The sequence below is a fragment of the Gossypium hirsutum genome, chromosome D10 (assembly GCF_007990345.1).
Source record: "Gossypium hirsutum isolate 1008001.06 chromosome D10, Gossypium_hirsutum_v2.1, whole genome shotgun sequence".
NCBI lineage: Eukaryota > Viridiplantae > Streptophyta > Magnoliopsida > Malvales > Malvaceae > Gossypium > Gossypium hirsutum.
This window is the reverse complement of record NC_053446.1, coordinates 29073392-29089692: the sequence shown is the minus strand read 5'-3', so window position 1 is coordinate 29089692 and position 16301 is coordinate 29073392. Positions and strand designations below refer to the sequence as shown.

At 44.8% G+C, this 16301-nt stretch overlaps 1 protein-coding gene and 1 non-coding gene across 2 annotated transcripts; one reads left to right on the top strand and one right to left on the bottom strand.

The window, feature by feature from the left end:
- Positions 1-1892: 1892 nt before the first annotated feature.
- LOC121222728 (small nucleolar RNA R71) lies at positions 1893-1999 on the bottom strand. The gene has a single exon (XR_005920096.1). It is a non-coding gene; the product is annotated as a small nucleolar RNA R71 (small nucleolar RNA).
- A 3921-nt stretch (positions 2000-5920) lies between these two features.
- On the top strand, positions 5921-6757 carry LOC107915456 (uncharacterized). The gene has a single exon (XM_016844616.1). The coding sequence runs from the start codon at positions 5921-5923 to the stop codon at positions 6755-6757; it is 837 nt and encodes a 278-aa protein (XP_016700105.1).
- The last annotated feature ends 9544 nt before the right edge of the window (positions 6758-16301 follow it).

The following is a 16301-nucleotide window of genomic DNA, read 5'->3' as shown; positions in this document are numbered from 1 at the left end:
TATACAAAGTCCTTGAAGAGTTAAGGAAATCAAAGATTTTCCCGAAGATTTGCTGATGATCGAGTCTTAGTCCTGAGTTTTTGTGGCACTCAAATTGACCAAAAATCAAGGAAAAATCAGCCACCTTTTCTCAATTCATGGTCGGCCACTCTTGGATGAAGTTTCAAAGGATGGACACTCCTATTTTTAGCAAACTAGCTCCCTTGCCTCACTTATAAATAAGAGCTCATTTCTCACTTTTTCAATCATCCCTCATCCCTCATCCCATCATCTCTCACTCAGTTAGAGTCTTGGGTGACAGCCACTCTGAATTGGGTTTAGTCTTTCTTTTCTTTAAATTTCATTTAAAGATGTTTGCTATGTGTTCTTTGTTCTTATTTACAATAATGATAGCTTAAATTTATTTAAGCTAGGATGATTATTTTGATTAAATAATATTTACTTGATTGATGCTTATAATGTTTGTGCCTTAATCGATCATATTTTCAATTAAAATCAAGTCTATATTTCGTTCATACGTGATTGAAATGCACCTAAATTAGTTGAGCGATCCTAACCAGATGATGACTAATGGACGCATAATTGAAATGTGCATGCTCAATTTAGATCCTAACCCGATTAAATTGTAGGTTGCATAACAACTCTAACCAAGCTCTGTTATCTGAATAGTTTTTAGATTTGTGTGATTAAATTGTTTCAAACCTAACACGTCCCTGTTACCTCACACGAATGCTAAGAAACCCTTAGTAAATAAGGATCAGTAAAATGTGTATTTACTAAGTACAGGATTCCAAAAGGACCTAATGTGATTTCCAAACTCATGAAAGATCGAGTTGCCATGGAATGTTTTTCCGAATATTATTAAGCATGTTGATAATAAATTGAGTTTAATTAAAGTAATTATCCTAGTTTATTTATGTTATAATTTTTGCAAACTGTGTTTAATTTTACTAAAATCAATTTCATTCATATAGATTGCATTCTTAGGATAATTTGCATTAGGGATCATTGCATTTTGTTTAATATATTTTAATCACCACTTCTCAACTATATTGTGTTTTTCTTATTTACCAAATTGTTAATATAATTTTACAAATTAAGTGACTTAGCACAAATACAATCCCTGTGGAGACGATAACTCGATACTTGCTTATTACTTGATAACGACTGTGTACACTTGCACAAACCCTGAGAGATACAAGTTTTTGGCGCCGTTGTCGGGCATTGTCAACTATTGCCATAGTCATTTTTTTCGTAAAATTATTTATTTTCAATTTGATTTATTTCTAAAATTACTAACTTATTCTTTTTAACTTTTGTGATTTTCTTTTCAGGTGATTATGAGCATAGATCGAATTATCGATTTACCCCTTATAGACCCTGAAATTGAGTGAACTTTCAGACAAAGAAGACGTGAACGAATAGCTCAAAGACAAGTCGAGATGGACCTTGGAAATCAGAATCAAGACCAAGGTAATGAAGCCGACCATGTACGAAATCCTATCCACATTGCTGATGATAGGGACCGATGCATCAGACAATATGCTGTGCCACTTTTCAGTGAGTTAAACCCAGGAATTAGAAAGCCAGATATTGAGGCAACCCAGTTTGAATTGGAACCAGTGATGTTTCAAATGCTACAAACGGTGGGCCAATTTTGTGGTGTGCCCACGGAAGATCCACATCTCCACCTTCGATTGTTTATGGAGGTGAGTGATTCATTCAAGATAGCCGGTGTGAGTGAAGACGCACTGAGGTTGAAGTTGTTTCCATACTCATTTCAAGATCGAGCTTGAGCATGGTTCAATTCATTGCCACCAAGTTCTATATCTACATGGCAAGAATTAGCAGAGAGATTTTAGGTTAAGTATTTCCCACCTAGCAAAAATGTTAAGTTAAGGAACGAGATCACAACTTTCCAACAATTGGTTGACGAGTCTTTATATGAGGCTTGGGAGTGATTCAAGGAGTTACTCTGTAAGTGTTCTCATCATGTAATTCCTCATTGTATCCAGTTGGAGACATTCTATAATGGTCTCAATGCTATACAAGATTGATGGTAGATGCTTCCGTGAATGGTGCAATTTTGTCTAAGTCTTATAATGAGGCTTATGAGATCATTGAGAGGGTCACGAGTAATAACTATCAATGGCCAACAAATTGAACTGCTTCAGGAAGACGCATAGCCGAAGTTCATGAAGTTGACTCCCTCACTTCGTTATCATCTCGGGTTTCGTCTATTTTCTCTATGTTAAAATAGTTAACCGCTAATAGTACTAATAATTTTGCAACTCAGCCACCAAGTCCGTTTGAAATAGTTTCCTGTGTGTACTGTGGGAAAGGTCATTCTTTTGACAATTGTCCATCAAATCCCGAGTCAGTGTACTATGTGGGGAACCAATATCAAAATAAGAGTGGACAATGACCCCAGTCCAACTTCTACAATCCTTCATGGCATAATCATCATGAATTTTCTTAGAGCAACCAAGGAAATGGATCAAACAACAACTTATTGCAGCAAAGACCCAACCAATCTCAAGGGTTTAATCTGCAAGCTCCAAAACCACCTCAAGCTGAGGCATCAAACAATTTGGAGAACTTGTTGAAAGCGTACATAGAAATGAATGACATTTTGATCCAAAGCCAAGTAGCAACACTAAAAAATTTGGAAAACCAAATGAGTTTGTTGGCTACGGAGCTTCGTGATATACCACAAGGAACCTTGCCGAGCAATACTGAGAATCCAAAGAATTTGGGTAAGGAACATATCAAGGTAGTGGCATTGTGAAGTGGTAAGACTCTGGAACCCCAATTGATTGATGTCGAATATGAGCATGTTGAAAAGGAGGAAAGTCAACCAGATGTTGAAGTTCCTACACCAAAGAAATCAGAATCTGTAAAGTTTGACCAGGTAAACCCTAACTTAGTGAGCTTGTGATTACGAAAATAACTCTTAACTACTACTTCCATAAAACATCTTCTTAATTAATGAAACTATGAGCTAAATTCATAAAATTTCTAATTTAGATAATACGCGAGGCAATAATGAGTACTAGAAGAGGTGCAAGAGGTCGCGGTAGAGGTCGTGGAAGTACTAGGGCTAGATCTTCGGCATTAGGCCATATGCCCAACATTGAAGCAATAGAGAATTTGACTTCACCGGTACCCAAGACAGGGTCGTATGATTGGGCAGCTAGGGATGACGCATTGTCCCAAGCAATGCTAAGAATTTTGGAAAGGATCGTTGGGTCGAGCAATAAAAGTAGAAGCCGTGGGTTAATTTCAGAGCGACTTCGACCAAATGGAGCAGAGAATTTCAAGGGTATCGCGGGAGTGGCCCCTAATGTGGCCAAATATTAGTTGGAGGCCACCGAAAGGATAATGGATGACTTGGATTGCATTTTGGAAAAAAAACTGAAAGATGCGGTATCGTTGCTGCAAAAGGAAGCCTACCAGTGGTGGCTTACCGTGAAATAGGGCACTCAGCCTGACTAGGTCACTTGGGTGTTCCTCAAGTCCACATTCCAAAGGAAGTACATGGGCACAAACTATGTGGCTGCCCGAAGGAGAGAATTCTTGAATTTAACTCAGAGAGACAGATCTGTGGAAAAATACAAGGCAAAGCTCCTACGACTCAGTCGGTATGCTAAAGGAATAATGGCAACAGATTATGAACATTCTGTTTGGTTCAAAGATGGCCTCAGAGATAGTGTTCGAGAACTGATTGCTCCCTAAAGGGAGCGAGATTTCTCAGCACTGGTGGAGAGAGCAAAGATCACTGAAGATGTGAAACGCATTGAACGCCTAAATCGAGAAAGAGAAATGGGCAGAAATAAGAGGGATTCTGAGCCCTCCAATTCAGATTAGAGACCTAAGAGAAGGGATAGAGTGGATGGACCAGTCAGAGTTAGGCCCTCTGTTGCTGCTACTAGGTTACCACCAAGTGCTACTTGTGGGAAAGGCCATGTGAGCGAGTGATGTAGGAGGACGAGAGCTTGTTTTAATTTTCATTCCATGTAGCATCATTTCAGAGAGTGTCCCAGAAGACCAGATCAGATGCAAGTTTATGTAGGGGTAGTGTACAACCACTTAGGGGTGGTCAGCAGTCTCCTAGAGGTTGTGGACAGGTCAGGGATGGAAACGGTTTGGGCGTGGAGCTCCAGGTAGGGGTGTCGGTCATGCGGAGGTGAGGCAGCCAACTTTGGTTTATGTAGCACGTCGTCGAGATGATGGAGACGCTCCAAATGCGGATACTAGTACATACTTTAACCATAGCGTACTACATTTAATTTGGAACTAGAGTGCGCAGCGGGAGTGTAGTGGTGTAGATTGAGCTAAGCGGGTGTTCAGATAGTTGGAAACTTTGTAAATAGATTATATGTTATTCCATATGAGCACTAGAGGTACTCGCAGAAGGGGTACACAAGGCCGTGGTAGAGGTCGAGAAAGTGCTAGGGCTGTGTCTTCGGCGTAAGGCCACACGCCAAATGTTGAGGCTAGGGAGGAACCAGCTTCACTCGTGAAAAATTCAGGATCATACGATCGAGCGGTTGGGGATGACGCACTATCCCAAGCTATGCTCCATATTCTGGAACGGGTTGCAGGAACAAACACTGGTGTTGTGGGCTGTGGGTCAATTTCTGAAGAACTCCAGTCGAATGGAGCTGAAATTTTCAGAGGAGTTTCTGGAGTAGCCCCTAACGTGGCTGAATACTGGTTGGAGGCCACAGAAAGGATAATGGATGACTTGGATTGCACTTCGGAACATAAACTGAAAGGCACGGTATCGTTGCTACGAGAGGAAGCCTACCAGTGGTGGCTTACCATGAATGGGGGCACTCAGCCTGACCGGGTGACTTGGGAGTTCTTCAAGTCCACATTCCAAGGGAAGTACGTCGGTGTAAACTATGTGGATGACCAGAGGAGGGAATTCTTATATTTGACTCAGAAAGACGGATATGTGGCAAAATATGAGGTAGAGTTCCTATGACTCAGTCGGTATGCTAAAGAAATAGTGGCAACAGATTCGGCTCGAAGATTACCTCAGCGATAGTCTTCGAGTACTGATTACTCCCCAAAGGAAGCGGAATGTTGCAGCACTGGTGTAGAAAGCAAAGATCGCTAAAGATGTGAATTGCATTGAGCGCCTAAACTGAGAAAGAGAAAGGGGCAGAAATAATAGGGATTCTGGGCCCTCCAATTCTGATCAGAGACCTAAGAGAAGGGCCAGAGTGGACGGGCCAGTCAGAGCTGAGCCCCCTATTGCTGCTACTGGGTTACCACATTGTGCTATTTGTGGGAAAGGTCATGTGGGCGAGTGTTGGAGGAGGACGTGAGCTTGATTGAGTTGTGGTTCCATGGAGCATCATTTCAGAGAGTGTCCTAGAAGACTGGATCAGATGCAAGTTTATGTAAGGGTAGTCTACAGCCACTTAGGGGTGGTCATTAGCCGTCTAGAGGCCGTGGACAGGTCAGGGATGGAAACAGTTTGGGTCGTGGAGATCCTAGTAGGGGTGTCGATGATGCGGAGGCGAGGCAGCCAGCTTTGGTTTATGCAGCACGTCGCCAAGATGATGGAGACGTTCCAGATACGGATATTGGTACGTACTTTAACCATAATGTACTACATTTAATTGGGAACTAGAGTGCGCAGCGGGATTGTAGTGGTGTAGATTGAGCTAAGCGGTTGTTCAGATAGTTGGAAACTTCGTAAATAGATTATACGTTATTCGATATGAGTGCTAGAGGTACTCGCGGAAGGGGTACACGAGGCCGTGGTAAGGGCCGAAGAAGTGCTAGGGCTGGGTCTTTAGCGTCAGGCCACATGCCAAATGTTGAGGCTAGGGAGGCACCAGCTTCACCGTTGACTGAGTTGGGATCATACGATTGAGCCGTTGGGGATAACGCACTATCCCAAGCTATGCTCCGTATTTTGGAAAGGGTTGCAAGAACCAACACTGGTGTTTTGGGCCGTGAGACAATTTTTGAACGACTCCAGTCGAATGGAGCGGAAATTTTCAAGGGTGTTTCTGGAGTAGCCCCTAATGTGGTTGAATACTGTTTGGAGGCCACCAAAAGGATAATGGATGACTTGGATTTCACTTTGGAACAAAAATTGAAAGGTGTAGTATCGTTGCTACGAGAGGAAGCCTATCAGTGGTGGCTTACCGTGAAAGGGGGCACTCAGCTTGACCAGGTCACTTGCGAGTTCTTCAAGTTCACATTCCAAGGGAAGTACGTCGGCGCACACTATATGGATGACCGGAGGAGGGCATTCTTGTATTTGACTGAGAGAGACAGATCTTTGGCAGAATGTGAGGCAGAGTTCCTACGACTCAGTCGGTATGCTAAAGGAATAGTGGCAACAGATTATGAACGTTGTGTTCAGTTCCAAGATGGCCTCAAAGACAGTCTTCGAGTCCTAATTGCTCCACAAAGGGAGGGAAATTTCGCAGCATTGGTAGAGAAAGCAAAGATCGCTAAAGATGTGAAGTGCACTGAGCGCCTAAATCGAGAAAGAAAAAGGGGTAGAAATAATAGGGATTCTGAGCCCTCCAATTCTGATCAGAGACCTAAGAGAAGAGCAAGAGTCGATGGGTTAGTCAGAGTTGGGCCCCCAGTTGCTGCTACTGGGTTTCCACCTTATGCTATTTGTGGGAAAGGCCACGTGGGCGAGTGCTGGAGGAGGACGAGAGCGTATATAAGTTGTGGTTCCATGGAGCATCATTTCAGAAAGTGTCCCAGAAGAACAGATTAGATGCAAGTTTTTGGTAGGGGTAGTGTACAACCACCTAGGGATGGTCAGCAACCTCCTAGAGGCTGTGGACAGGTCAGGGATAGAAACGGTTTGGGTCGTGAAGCTCCAAGTAGCGATCCCGGTCATGAAGAGGCGAGGTAACCAGCTTTGGTTTGTGTAGCACGTCGCTGAGATAATGGAGACACTCCAGATGCGGATACTGGTACGTACTTTAATAATAGTGTTCTACATTTAATTTGGAACTAGAGTGCCCAGCGGGAGCGTAGTGGTGTATATTGAGCTAAGCGGGTGTTCAGATAGTTGGAAACTTCGTAAATAGATTATACGTTATTCGATATGAGAGCTAGAGGTACTTGCGAAAGGGGTACATGATACCGTGGTAGAGACCGAGGAAGTGCTAGGGCTGGGTCTTTGACGTCAGGCCACATGCCAAATGTTGAGGCTAGGGAGGCACCAGCTTTACCGGTGACTGAGTCGGGATCATACGATCGAGTGGCTGGGTATGACGCACTATCCCAAGCTATGCTCCGTATTCTGGAAAGGGTTGCAGGAACCAACACTGGTGTTCTGGGCCGTGGGTCAATTTCTGAACGACTACGGTCGAATGGAGGAAAAATTTTCAGGGGTTTTTCTGGTGTAGCCACTAATGTGGCTGAATACTGGTTGGAGGCCACCGATAGGATAATGGATGACTTGGATTGCACTTCGGAACAAAAACTGAAAGGTGCGGTATTGTTGCTGCGAGAGGAAACTCAGTCGGTATGCTAAAGGAATAACCGTAACAGATTATAAACTTTTTGTTTAGTTCAAAGATGGCCTTAGAGACAGTCTTATTGTATTGATTGCTCCCAAAAGAGAGCAGGATTTTCTAACATTACTGGAGAAAGGAAGGATCGCTGAAGATGTGATGCGCACTGAGCACCTAAACTGAGAAAGAGAATGGGGCAGAAATAAGAGGGATTTCGAGCCCTCCAATTTTGATCAAAGACCTAAGAGGAGGGCCAGAGTGGATGGGCCAGTCAGAGCTGGGCCTCCTGTTGCTACTACTGGGTTACCACCTTGTGCTATTTGTGGGCAAGGCGATGTGGGCGAGTGCTAGAGGAGGACAAGAGCTTGTTTGAGTTGTGGTTCTATGAAGCATCATCTCAAAGAGTGTCCCAGAAGACCGGATCAGTTGCAAGTTTTTGGTAGCGGTAATATACAGCCATCTAGGGGTGGTCAGCAACCGCCTAGAGGCCATGGACAGGTAAAAGATGGAAATGGTTTGGGTCGTGGAGCTCCAGGTAGGGGTGTCGGTCATACGGAGGCGAGGCAACCAGCTTTGGTTTATGCAGCACGTTACCGAGATGATGGAGACACTCCAGATGTGGATACTGGTACGTACTTTAACCATAGTGTACTACATTTAATTTGGAACTAGAGTGCGCAGCGGGAGCGTAGTGATGCGGATTGAGCTAAGTGGGTGTTCAGAAAGTTGGAAAATTCATAAATAGGTTATACGCTATTCGATACGAGTGCTAGAGGTACTCGTAGAAAGGGTACCCGAGGCCATGGTAGAGGCCGAAGAAGTGCTAGGGCTAGGTCTTCGGCGTCAGGCCACATGCCAAATGTTGAGGCTAGGGAGGCACCAGCTTCACTGGTGACTGAGTCGGGATCATACGATCGAGCGGCTGGGGATGACGCATTATCCCAAGCTATACTCTGTATTCTGGAAAGGGTTGCAGGAACCAACACTGATGTTGTGGTTCGTGGGTCAATTTCTAAACTACTCTGGTCGAATAGAGCAAAATATTCAGAGGTGTTTCTGGAGTAGCCCCTAATGTGGCTGAATACTGGTTGGAGGCCACCAAATGGATAATGGATGACATGGATTGCACTTCAGAACAAAAACTAAAAGGTGCAACATCATTGCTGAAAGAGGTAGCCTACGAGTGGTAGCTTACCGTGAAAGTGGGCACTCAGCCTGATCGAGTCAATTGGGAGTTCTTCAAGTCTACATTCCAAGGAAAGTACGTCGACGCAAACTACGTGGATGCCCAGAGGAGGGAATTCTTGAATTTGACTCAGAGAGACAGATCTATGGCAGAATACGAGGCGGAGTTCATACGACTTAGTCGGTATGCTAAAGGAATAGTGGCAACATATTATAAACATTTTGATCAGTTTGAAGATGATCTCAGAGATAGTCTTCTAGTACTGGTTGCTCCCAAAAGAGATCGAGATTTTGCAGCATTGGTGGAGAAAGCAAAGATCGCTGAAGATGTGAAGCGCTCTGAGCGCCTAAACTGAGAAAGAGAAATAGGCAGAAATAAGAGGGATTATGAGCCCTTCAATTCTAATCAGGGACCTAAGAGAAGGGCTAGAGTTAATGGGCCAATCAGAGCTAGTCCCCCTGTTGCTGCTACTGGGTTACCACCTTATGCTATTTGTGGGAAAGGCCATGTGGGCGAGTGCTGGAGGAGGACGAGAACTTGTCTGAGTTGTGGTTCCATGGAGCATCATTTCAAAGAGTGTCCTAGAAGACCAGATCTGATGCAAGGTTTTGGTAGGGGTAATATATAGCCACCTAAGGATGGTCAGCAGCCGCCTAGAGGCCGTAGACAGGTCAAGGATGGAAACGATTTGGGTCGTGGAGCTCCAGGTAGGGGTGTCGGTCATGCAGACGCGAGGCAACCAGCTTTGGTTTATACAACAAGTCGCCAAAATGATGAAGACGCTGCAGATATGGATACTAGTACGTACTTTAACCATAATGTACTACATTTAATTTGGAACTAGAGTGCGAAGTGGGAGCGTAGTGGTGTAGATTGAGCTAAGCGGTTGTTCAGATAGTTGGAAACTTCGTAAATAGATTATATGTTATTCGATATGAGTGCTAGAGGTACTCGCGGAAGGGGTACACGAGGCCGTGGTAAGGGCCGAAGAAGTGCTAGGGCTGGGTCTTTAGCGTCAGGCCACATACCAAATGTTGAGGCTAGGGAGGCACCAGCTTCACCGTTGACTGAGTTGGGATCATACGATTGAGCCGTTGGGGATAACGCACTATCCCAAGCTATGCTCCGTATTTTGGAAAGGGTTGCAAGAACCAACACTGGTGTTGTGGGCCGTGAGACAATTTTTGAACGACTCCAGTCGAATGGAGCGGAAATTTTCAAGGGTGTTTCTGGAGTAGCCCCTAATGTGGTTGAATACTGTTTGGAGGCCACCAAAAGGATAATGGATGACTTGGATTTCACTTTGGAACAAAAATTGAAAGGTGTAGTATCGTTGCTACGAGAGGAAGCCTATCAGTGGTGGCTTACCGTGAAAGGGGGCACTCAGCTTGACCAGGTCACTTGCGAGTTCTTCAAGTTCACATTCCAAGGGAAGTACGTCGGTGCACACTATATGGATGACCGGAGGAGGGCATTCTTGTATTTGACTGAGAGAGACAGATCTTTGGCAGAATGTGAGGCAGAGTTCCTACGACTCAGTCGGTATGCTAAAGGAATAGTGGCAACAGATTATGAACGTTGTGTTCAGTTCCAAGATGGCCTCAAAGACAGTCTTCGAGTCCTAATTGCTCCACAAAGGGAGGGAAATTTCGCAGCATTGGTAGAGAAAGCAAAGATCGCTAAAGATGTGAAGTGCACTGAGCGCCTAAATCGAGAAAGAAAAAGGGGTAGAAATAATAGGGATTCTGAGCCCTCCAATTCTGATCAGAGACCTAAGAGAAGAGCAAGAGTCGATGGGTTAGTCAGAGTTGGGCCCCCAGTTGCTGCTACTGGGTTTCCACCTTATGCTATTTGTGGGAAAGGCCACGTGGGCGAGTGCTGGAGGAGGACGAGAGCGTATATAAGTTGTGGTTCCATGGAGCATCATTTCAGAAAGTGTCCCAGAAGAACAGATTAGATGCAAGTTTTGGTAGGGGTAGTGTACAACCACCTAGGGATGGTCAGCAACCTCCTAGAGGCTGTGGACAGGTCAGGGATAGAAACGGTTTGGGTCGTGAAGCTCCAAGTAGCGATCCCGGTCATGAAGAGGCGAGGTAACCAGCTTTGGTTTGTGTAGCACGTCGCTGAGATAATGGAGACACTCCAGATGCGGATACTGGTACGTACTTTAATAATAGTGTTCTACATTTAATTTGGAACTAGAGTGCCCAGCGGGAGCGTAGTGGTGTATATTGAGCTAAGCGGGTGTTCAGATAGTTGGAAACTTCGTAAATAGATTATACGTTATTCGATATGAGAGCTAGAGGTACTTGCGAAAGGGGTACATGATACCGTGGTAGAGACCGAGGAAGTGCTAGGGCTGGGTCTTTGACGTCAGGCCACATGCCAAATGTTGAGGCTAGGGAGGCACCAGCTTTACCGGTGACTGAGTCGGGATCATACGATCGAGTGGCTGGGTATGACGCACTATCCCAAGCTATGCTCCGTATTCTGGAAAGGGTTGCAGGAACCAACACTGGTGTTCTGGGCCGTGGGTCAATTTCTGAACGACTACGGTCGAATGGAGGAAAATTTTCAGGGGTTTTTCTGGTGTAGCCACTAATGTGGCTGAATACTGGTTGGAGGCCACCGATAGGATAATGGATGACTTGGATTGCACTTCGGAACAAAAACTGAAAGGTGCGGTATTGTTGCTGCGAGAGGAAACTCAGTCGGTATGCTAAAGGAATAACCGTAACAGATTATAAACTTTTTGTTTAGTTCAAAGATGGCCTTAGAGACAGTCTTATTGTATTGATTGCTCCCAAAAGAGAGCAGGATTTTCTAACATTACTGGAGAAAGGAAGGATCGCTGAAGATGTGATGCGCACTGAGCACCTAAACTGAGAAAGAGAATGGGGCAGAAATAAGAGGGATTTCGAGCCCTCCAATTTTGATCAGAGACCTAAGAGGAGGGCCAGAGTGGATGGGCCAGTCAGAGCTGGGCCTCCTGTTGCTACTACTGGGTTACCACCTTGTGTTATTTGTGGGAAAGGCGATGTGGGCGAGTGCTAGAGGAGGACAAGAGCTTGTTTGAGTTGTGGTTCTATGAAGCATCATCTCAAAGAGTGTCCCAGAAGACCGGATCAGTTGCAAGTTTTTGGTAGCGGTAATATACAGCCATCTAGGGGTGGTCAGCAACCGCCTAGAGGCCATGGACAGGTAAAAGATGGAAATGGTTTGGGTCGTGGAGCTCCAGGTAGGGGTGTCGGTCATACGGAGGCGAGGCAACCAGCTTTGGTTTATGCAGCACGTTACCGAGATGATGGAGACACTCCAGATGTGGATACTGGTACGTACTTTAACCATAGTGTACTACATTTAATTTGGAACTAGAGTGCGCAGCGGGAGCGTAGTGATGCGGATTGAGCTAAGTGGGTGTTCAGAAAGTTGGAAAATTCATAAATAGGTTATACGCTATTCGATACGAGTGCTAGAGGTACTCGTAGAAAGGGTACACGAGGCCATGGTAGAGGCCGAAGAAGTGCTAGGGCTAGGTCTTCGGCGTCAGGCCACATGCCAAATGTTGAGGCTAGGGAGGCACCAGCTTCACTGGTGACTGAGTCGGGATCATACGATCGAGCGGCTGGGGATGACGCATTATCCCAAGCTATACTCTGTATTCTGGAAAGGGTTGCAGGAACCAACACTGATGTTGTGGTTCGTGGGTCAATTTCTAAACTACTCTGGTCGAATAGAGCAAAAATATTCAGAGGTGTTTCTGGAGTAGCCCCTAATGTGGCTAAATACTGGTTGGAGGCCACCAAATGGATAATGGATGACATGGATTGCACTTCAGAACAAAAACTAAAAGGTGCAACATCATTGCTGAAAGAGGTAGCCTACGAGTGGTAGCTTACCGTGAAAGTGGGCACTCAGCCTGATCGAGTCAATTGGGAGTTCTTCAAGTCTACATTCCAAGGAAAGTACGTCGACGCAAACTACGTGGATGCCCAGAGGAGGGAATTCTTGAATTTGACTCAGAGAGACAGATCTATGGCAGAATACGAGGCGGAGTTCATACGACTTAGTCGGTATGCTAAAGGAATAGTGGCAACATATTATAAACATTTTGTTCAGTTTGAAGATGATCTCAGAGATAGTCTTCTAGTACTGGTTGCTCCCAAAAGAGAGCGAGATTTTGCAGCATTGGTGGAGAAAGCAAAGATCGCTGAAGATGTGAAGCGCTCTGAGCGCCTAAACTGAGAAAGAGAAATAGGCAGAAATAAGAGGGATTATGAGCCCTTCAATTCTAATCAGGGACCTAAGAGAAGGGCTAGAGTTAATGGGCCAATCAGAGCTAGTCCCCCTGTTGCTGCTACTGGGTTACCACCTTATGCTATTTGTGGGAAAGGCCATGTGGGCGAGTGCTGGAGGAGGACGAGAACTTGTCTGAGTTGTGGTTCCATGGAGCATCATTTCAAAGAGTGTCCTAGAAGACCAGATCTGATGCAAGGTTTTGGTAGGGGTAATATATAGCCACCTAAGGATGGTCAGCAGCCGCCTAGAGGCCGTAGACAGGTCAAGGATGGAAACGATTTGGGTCGTGGAGCTCCAGGTAGGGGTGTCGGTCATGCAGACGCGAGGCAACCAGCTTTGGTTTATACAACAAGTCGCCAAAATGATGGAGACGCTGCAGATATGGATACTAGTACGTACTTTAACCATAATATACTATATTTAATTTGGAACTAGAGTGCGAAGTGGGAGCGTAGTGGTGCGGATTGAGCTAAGCGGGTCTTCAGATAGTTGGAAACTTTGTAAATAGATTATACGTTATTCGATATGAGCGCTAGAGGTACTGGCGAAAGAGGTACACTAGGCCATGGTAGAGGCCGAGGAAGTGCTAGGGCTGGGTCTTCGACGTGAGGCCACATGCCAAATGTTGAGGCTAGGGAGGCACCAAGTTCACCGTTGACTCAGTCGGGATCATACGATCTAGCGGCTGGTTATGACGCACTATCCCAAGCTATGCTCTATATTCTGGAAAGGGTTGCAGGAACCAACACTGGTGTTGTGGGCAGTGGGTCAATTTCTGAATGATTCTGATTGAATGGAGTTGAAATTTTTAGGGGTGTTTCTAGAGTAGCCCCTAATGTGGCTGAATACTGGTTGGAAGCCACGGAAAGAATAATCAATGATCTCGACTGCACTTTTGAGCAAAAACTAAAAGGTACGGTGTCTTTACTGCAAGACGAGGCCTACCTGTGGTAGCTTACCGTTAGAGAGGGTACTCAAGCCGAACGGTTAATGTGGGACTTCTTTAAGTCAAAATTTCAAGGAATGTATGTGGATACAAGTTATGTGGACGCCCGAAGAAATTAATTTTTGAGTTTAGCCCAGGGGAATAAGACTGTGGCAGAATATGAGTCAAAGTTCCAGTGACTGAGTCGCTATGCACGTGGGATAGTGGCAACTAAGTATGAGCGCTATGTGCATTTTGAGGATGGTCTCTGGGATGAGTTGTGAGTCTTGATAGCTCCACAGAGGGAGCAAGATTTTGTTGCCCTTGTTGAAAATTTGAAAATTAACGAGGATGTGAAGCGCTCTGAGCGCCAGAATCATGAGAAAGATATGGGCAGGTTTAGAAGGGATTTAGAGTCCTCAAGTACTTCTAGTAGGCCTAAAAAAAGGCTAGGTTTGATGGGCCAGCCCGAGCTGGGGTTACTATTTCTAGACTACAGCCTTGTGCTAGCTGTGGGAGACATCATCTGGGTGAGTGTTGGAAGAAGATTGGGGCATGTTTCAAATGTGGGTCTAAAGAGCGTCAATTTAAAGATTTTCCTCAAAGGCCTACTCAGATGCAAGTTGCAGGACAGGGTTTTGTTCAGCCAGTGAGAGGTGGTTAGCAACCACCAAGAGGTCGTGGGCAGGTTAGAAGTGGAAATGGTGTGGGTCGAGGTCGTGAAACATTTGGTAGAGGTGTTGGTAACAGTGAGACAAGACAGTCAACACTGTTCTATACTGCTCGTCGCGGTGAGGATGGTGACTCTCCAGATGTTATAACTGATACATTCCTAATTCATAATGTAGCTTACAATGTTTTAATTTATATAAGGTCTATGCATTCATACATTGCATGCACTATGTATGGCACCTTGGGTATCATTTGTGAGAGTACTGTTAACAACACGAAGGTGTTGGTAAGGGTAGACAAGTTATTCAGAGGTGTGCCCCTAGAGATTCAAGGAGGTATATTTCTAGCGGATTTGATGGAGCTACTATTTGGTGAATTCGACCTGATCTTGGGGATGGATTGGTTGGTAAAACACTGTGCAAGTTTGGATTGTGCTGCTAAGCGTATGGTATTAAGGACTACTGAGGATGAGGAGGTGGTTGTGATAGGGGAGCGAAGAGATTTTCTGTCTAATGTGATCTCTGCTTTAAGGGCTGAACATTGGTTCACAAGGGTTGTGAGGTGTTTCTAGCCTATGTTGGCATATCTAATTCTGAGGGTCTCCTGACGAGCTCCCTGGGTTGCCTCTGAGTTGCGAGGTTGAATTTTGAATTGAGCTCCTGCCAGGAACGGCTCCACTGTCCATCGCCCTTTATAGGATTGCACCGAAGGAGTTGGTGGAATTAAAAGCTCAAATCCAAGAACTATTAGATCGAGGATTCATTCGACCTAGCGTGTCTTTGTGGGGAGCACCAGTGTTGTTCGTAACGAAGAAGGATGACACTATCCGCATGTGTATCGACTATCAGCAATTGAATAAACTAACTATCAAGAATAAGTATCCTTTGCCGATGATAGATGATTTATTTAATCAGTTGTAAGGAGCTTCGATTTTCTCCAAAATAGATCTTCGTTCTGGGTACCATCAACTGAGAGTTAAGAAGGCTGATGTGTATAAGACTGCATTTAGGACTCGTTATGATCATTACGAGTTCTTAGTGATGCTGTTTGGGCGGACGAATACACCAGCTGCCTTCATGGACCTGATGAATCAAGTATTCCCGCCCTACTTGGATCAGTTTGTTGTGGTATTTATGGACGATATTTTGGTGTATTCGAGAACTGAAGATGATCAAGATGCACATCTCTGAATTGTTCTGCAGATTTTAAAGGATAAACAACTGTATGCTAAGTTCAACATGTGTGATTTCTAGTTGCGAGAAGTGACATTTCTGGGTTACGTGGTATCTGTCGAAGGGATTAGGGTTGATCCTCAAAAAATTGAAGTCATACTGGATTGGAAACCACCTAAGACTGTATCTAAAATTCGAAGCTTTTTGGGTCTGGCAGGGTATTACAGACGTTTTTGTTGAGGGGTTTTCCTTAATTGTTGCACCTCTAACTAGGTTGTTGCGTAAAGGGGTACCGTTTAACTGCACTGGTAAGCAGCAAAAAAGTTTTGAGAAACTGAAGAAAGTTCTGACTGAGGCCCTTGTCTTCATACAGCCAGAGTCTGGGAAGAAATTCACTCTCTACAGTGATGCATCACACGTTGGTTTGGGTTGTGTGCTGATGCAAGAGGGTAAGGTGATTTCTTATGCGCCTCGTCAGCTTAAGCCTCATGAGGGAAATTACCCTACTCATGATTTGGAGTTAGCTACGGTGGTGTTCGCAC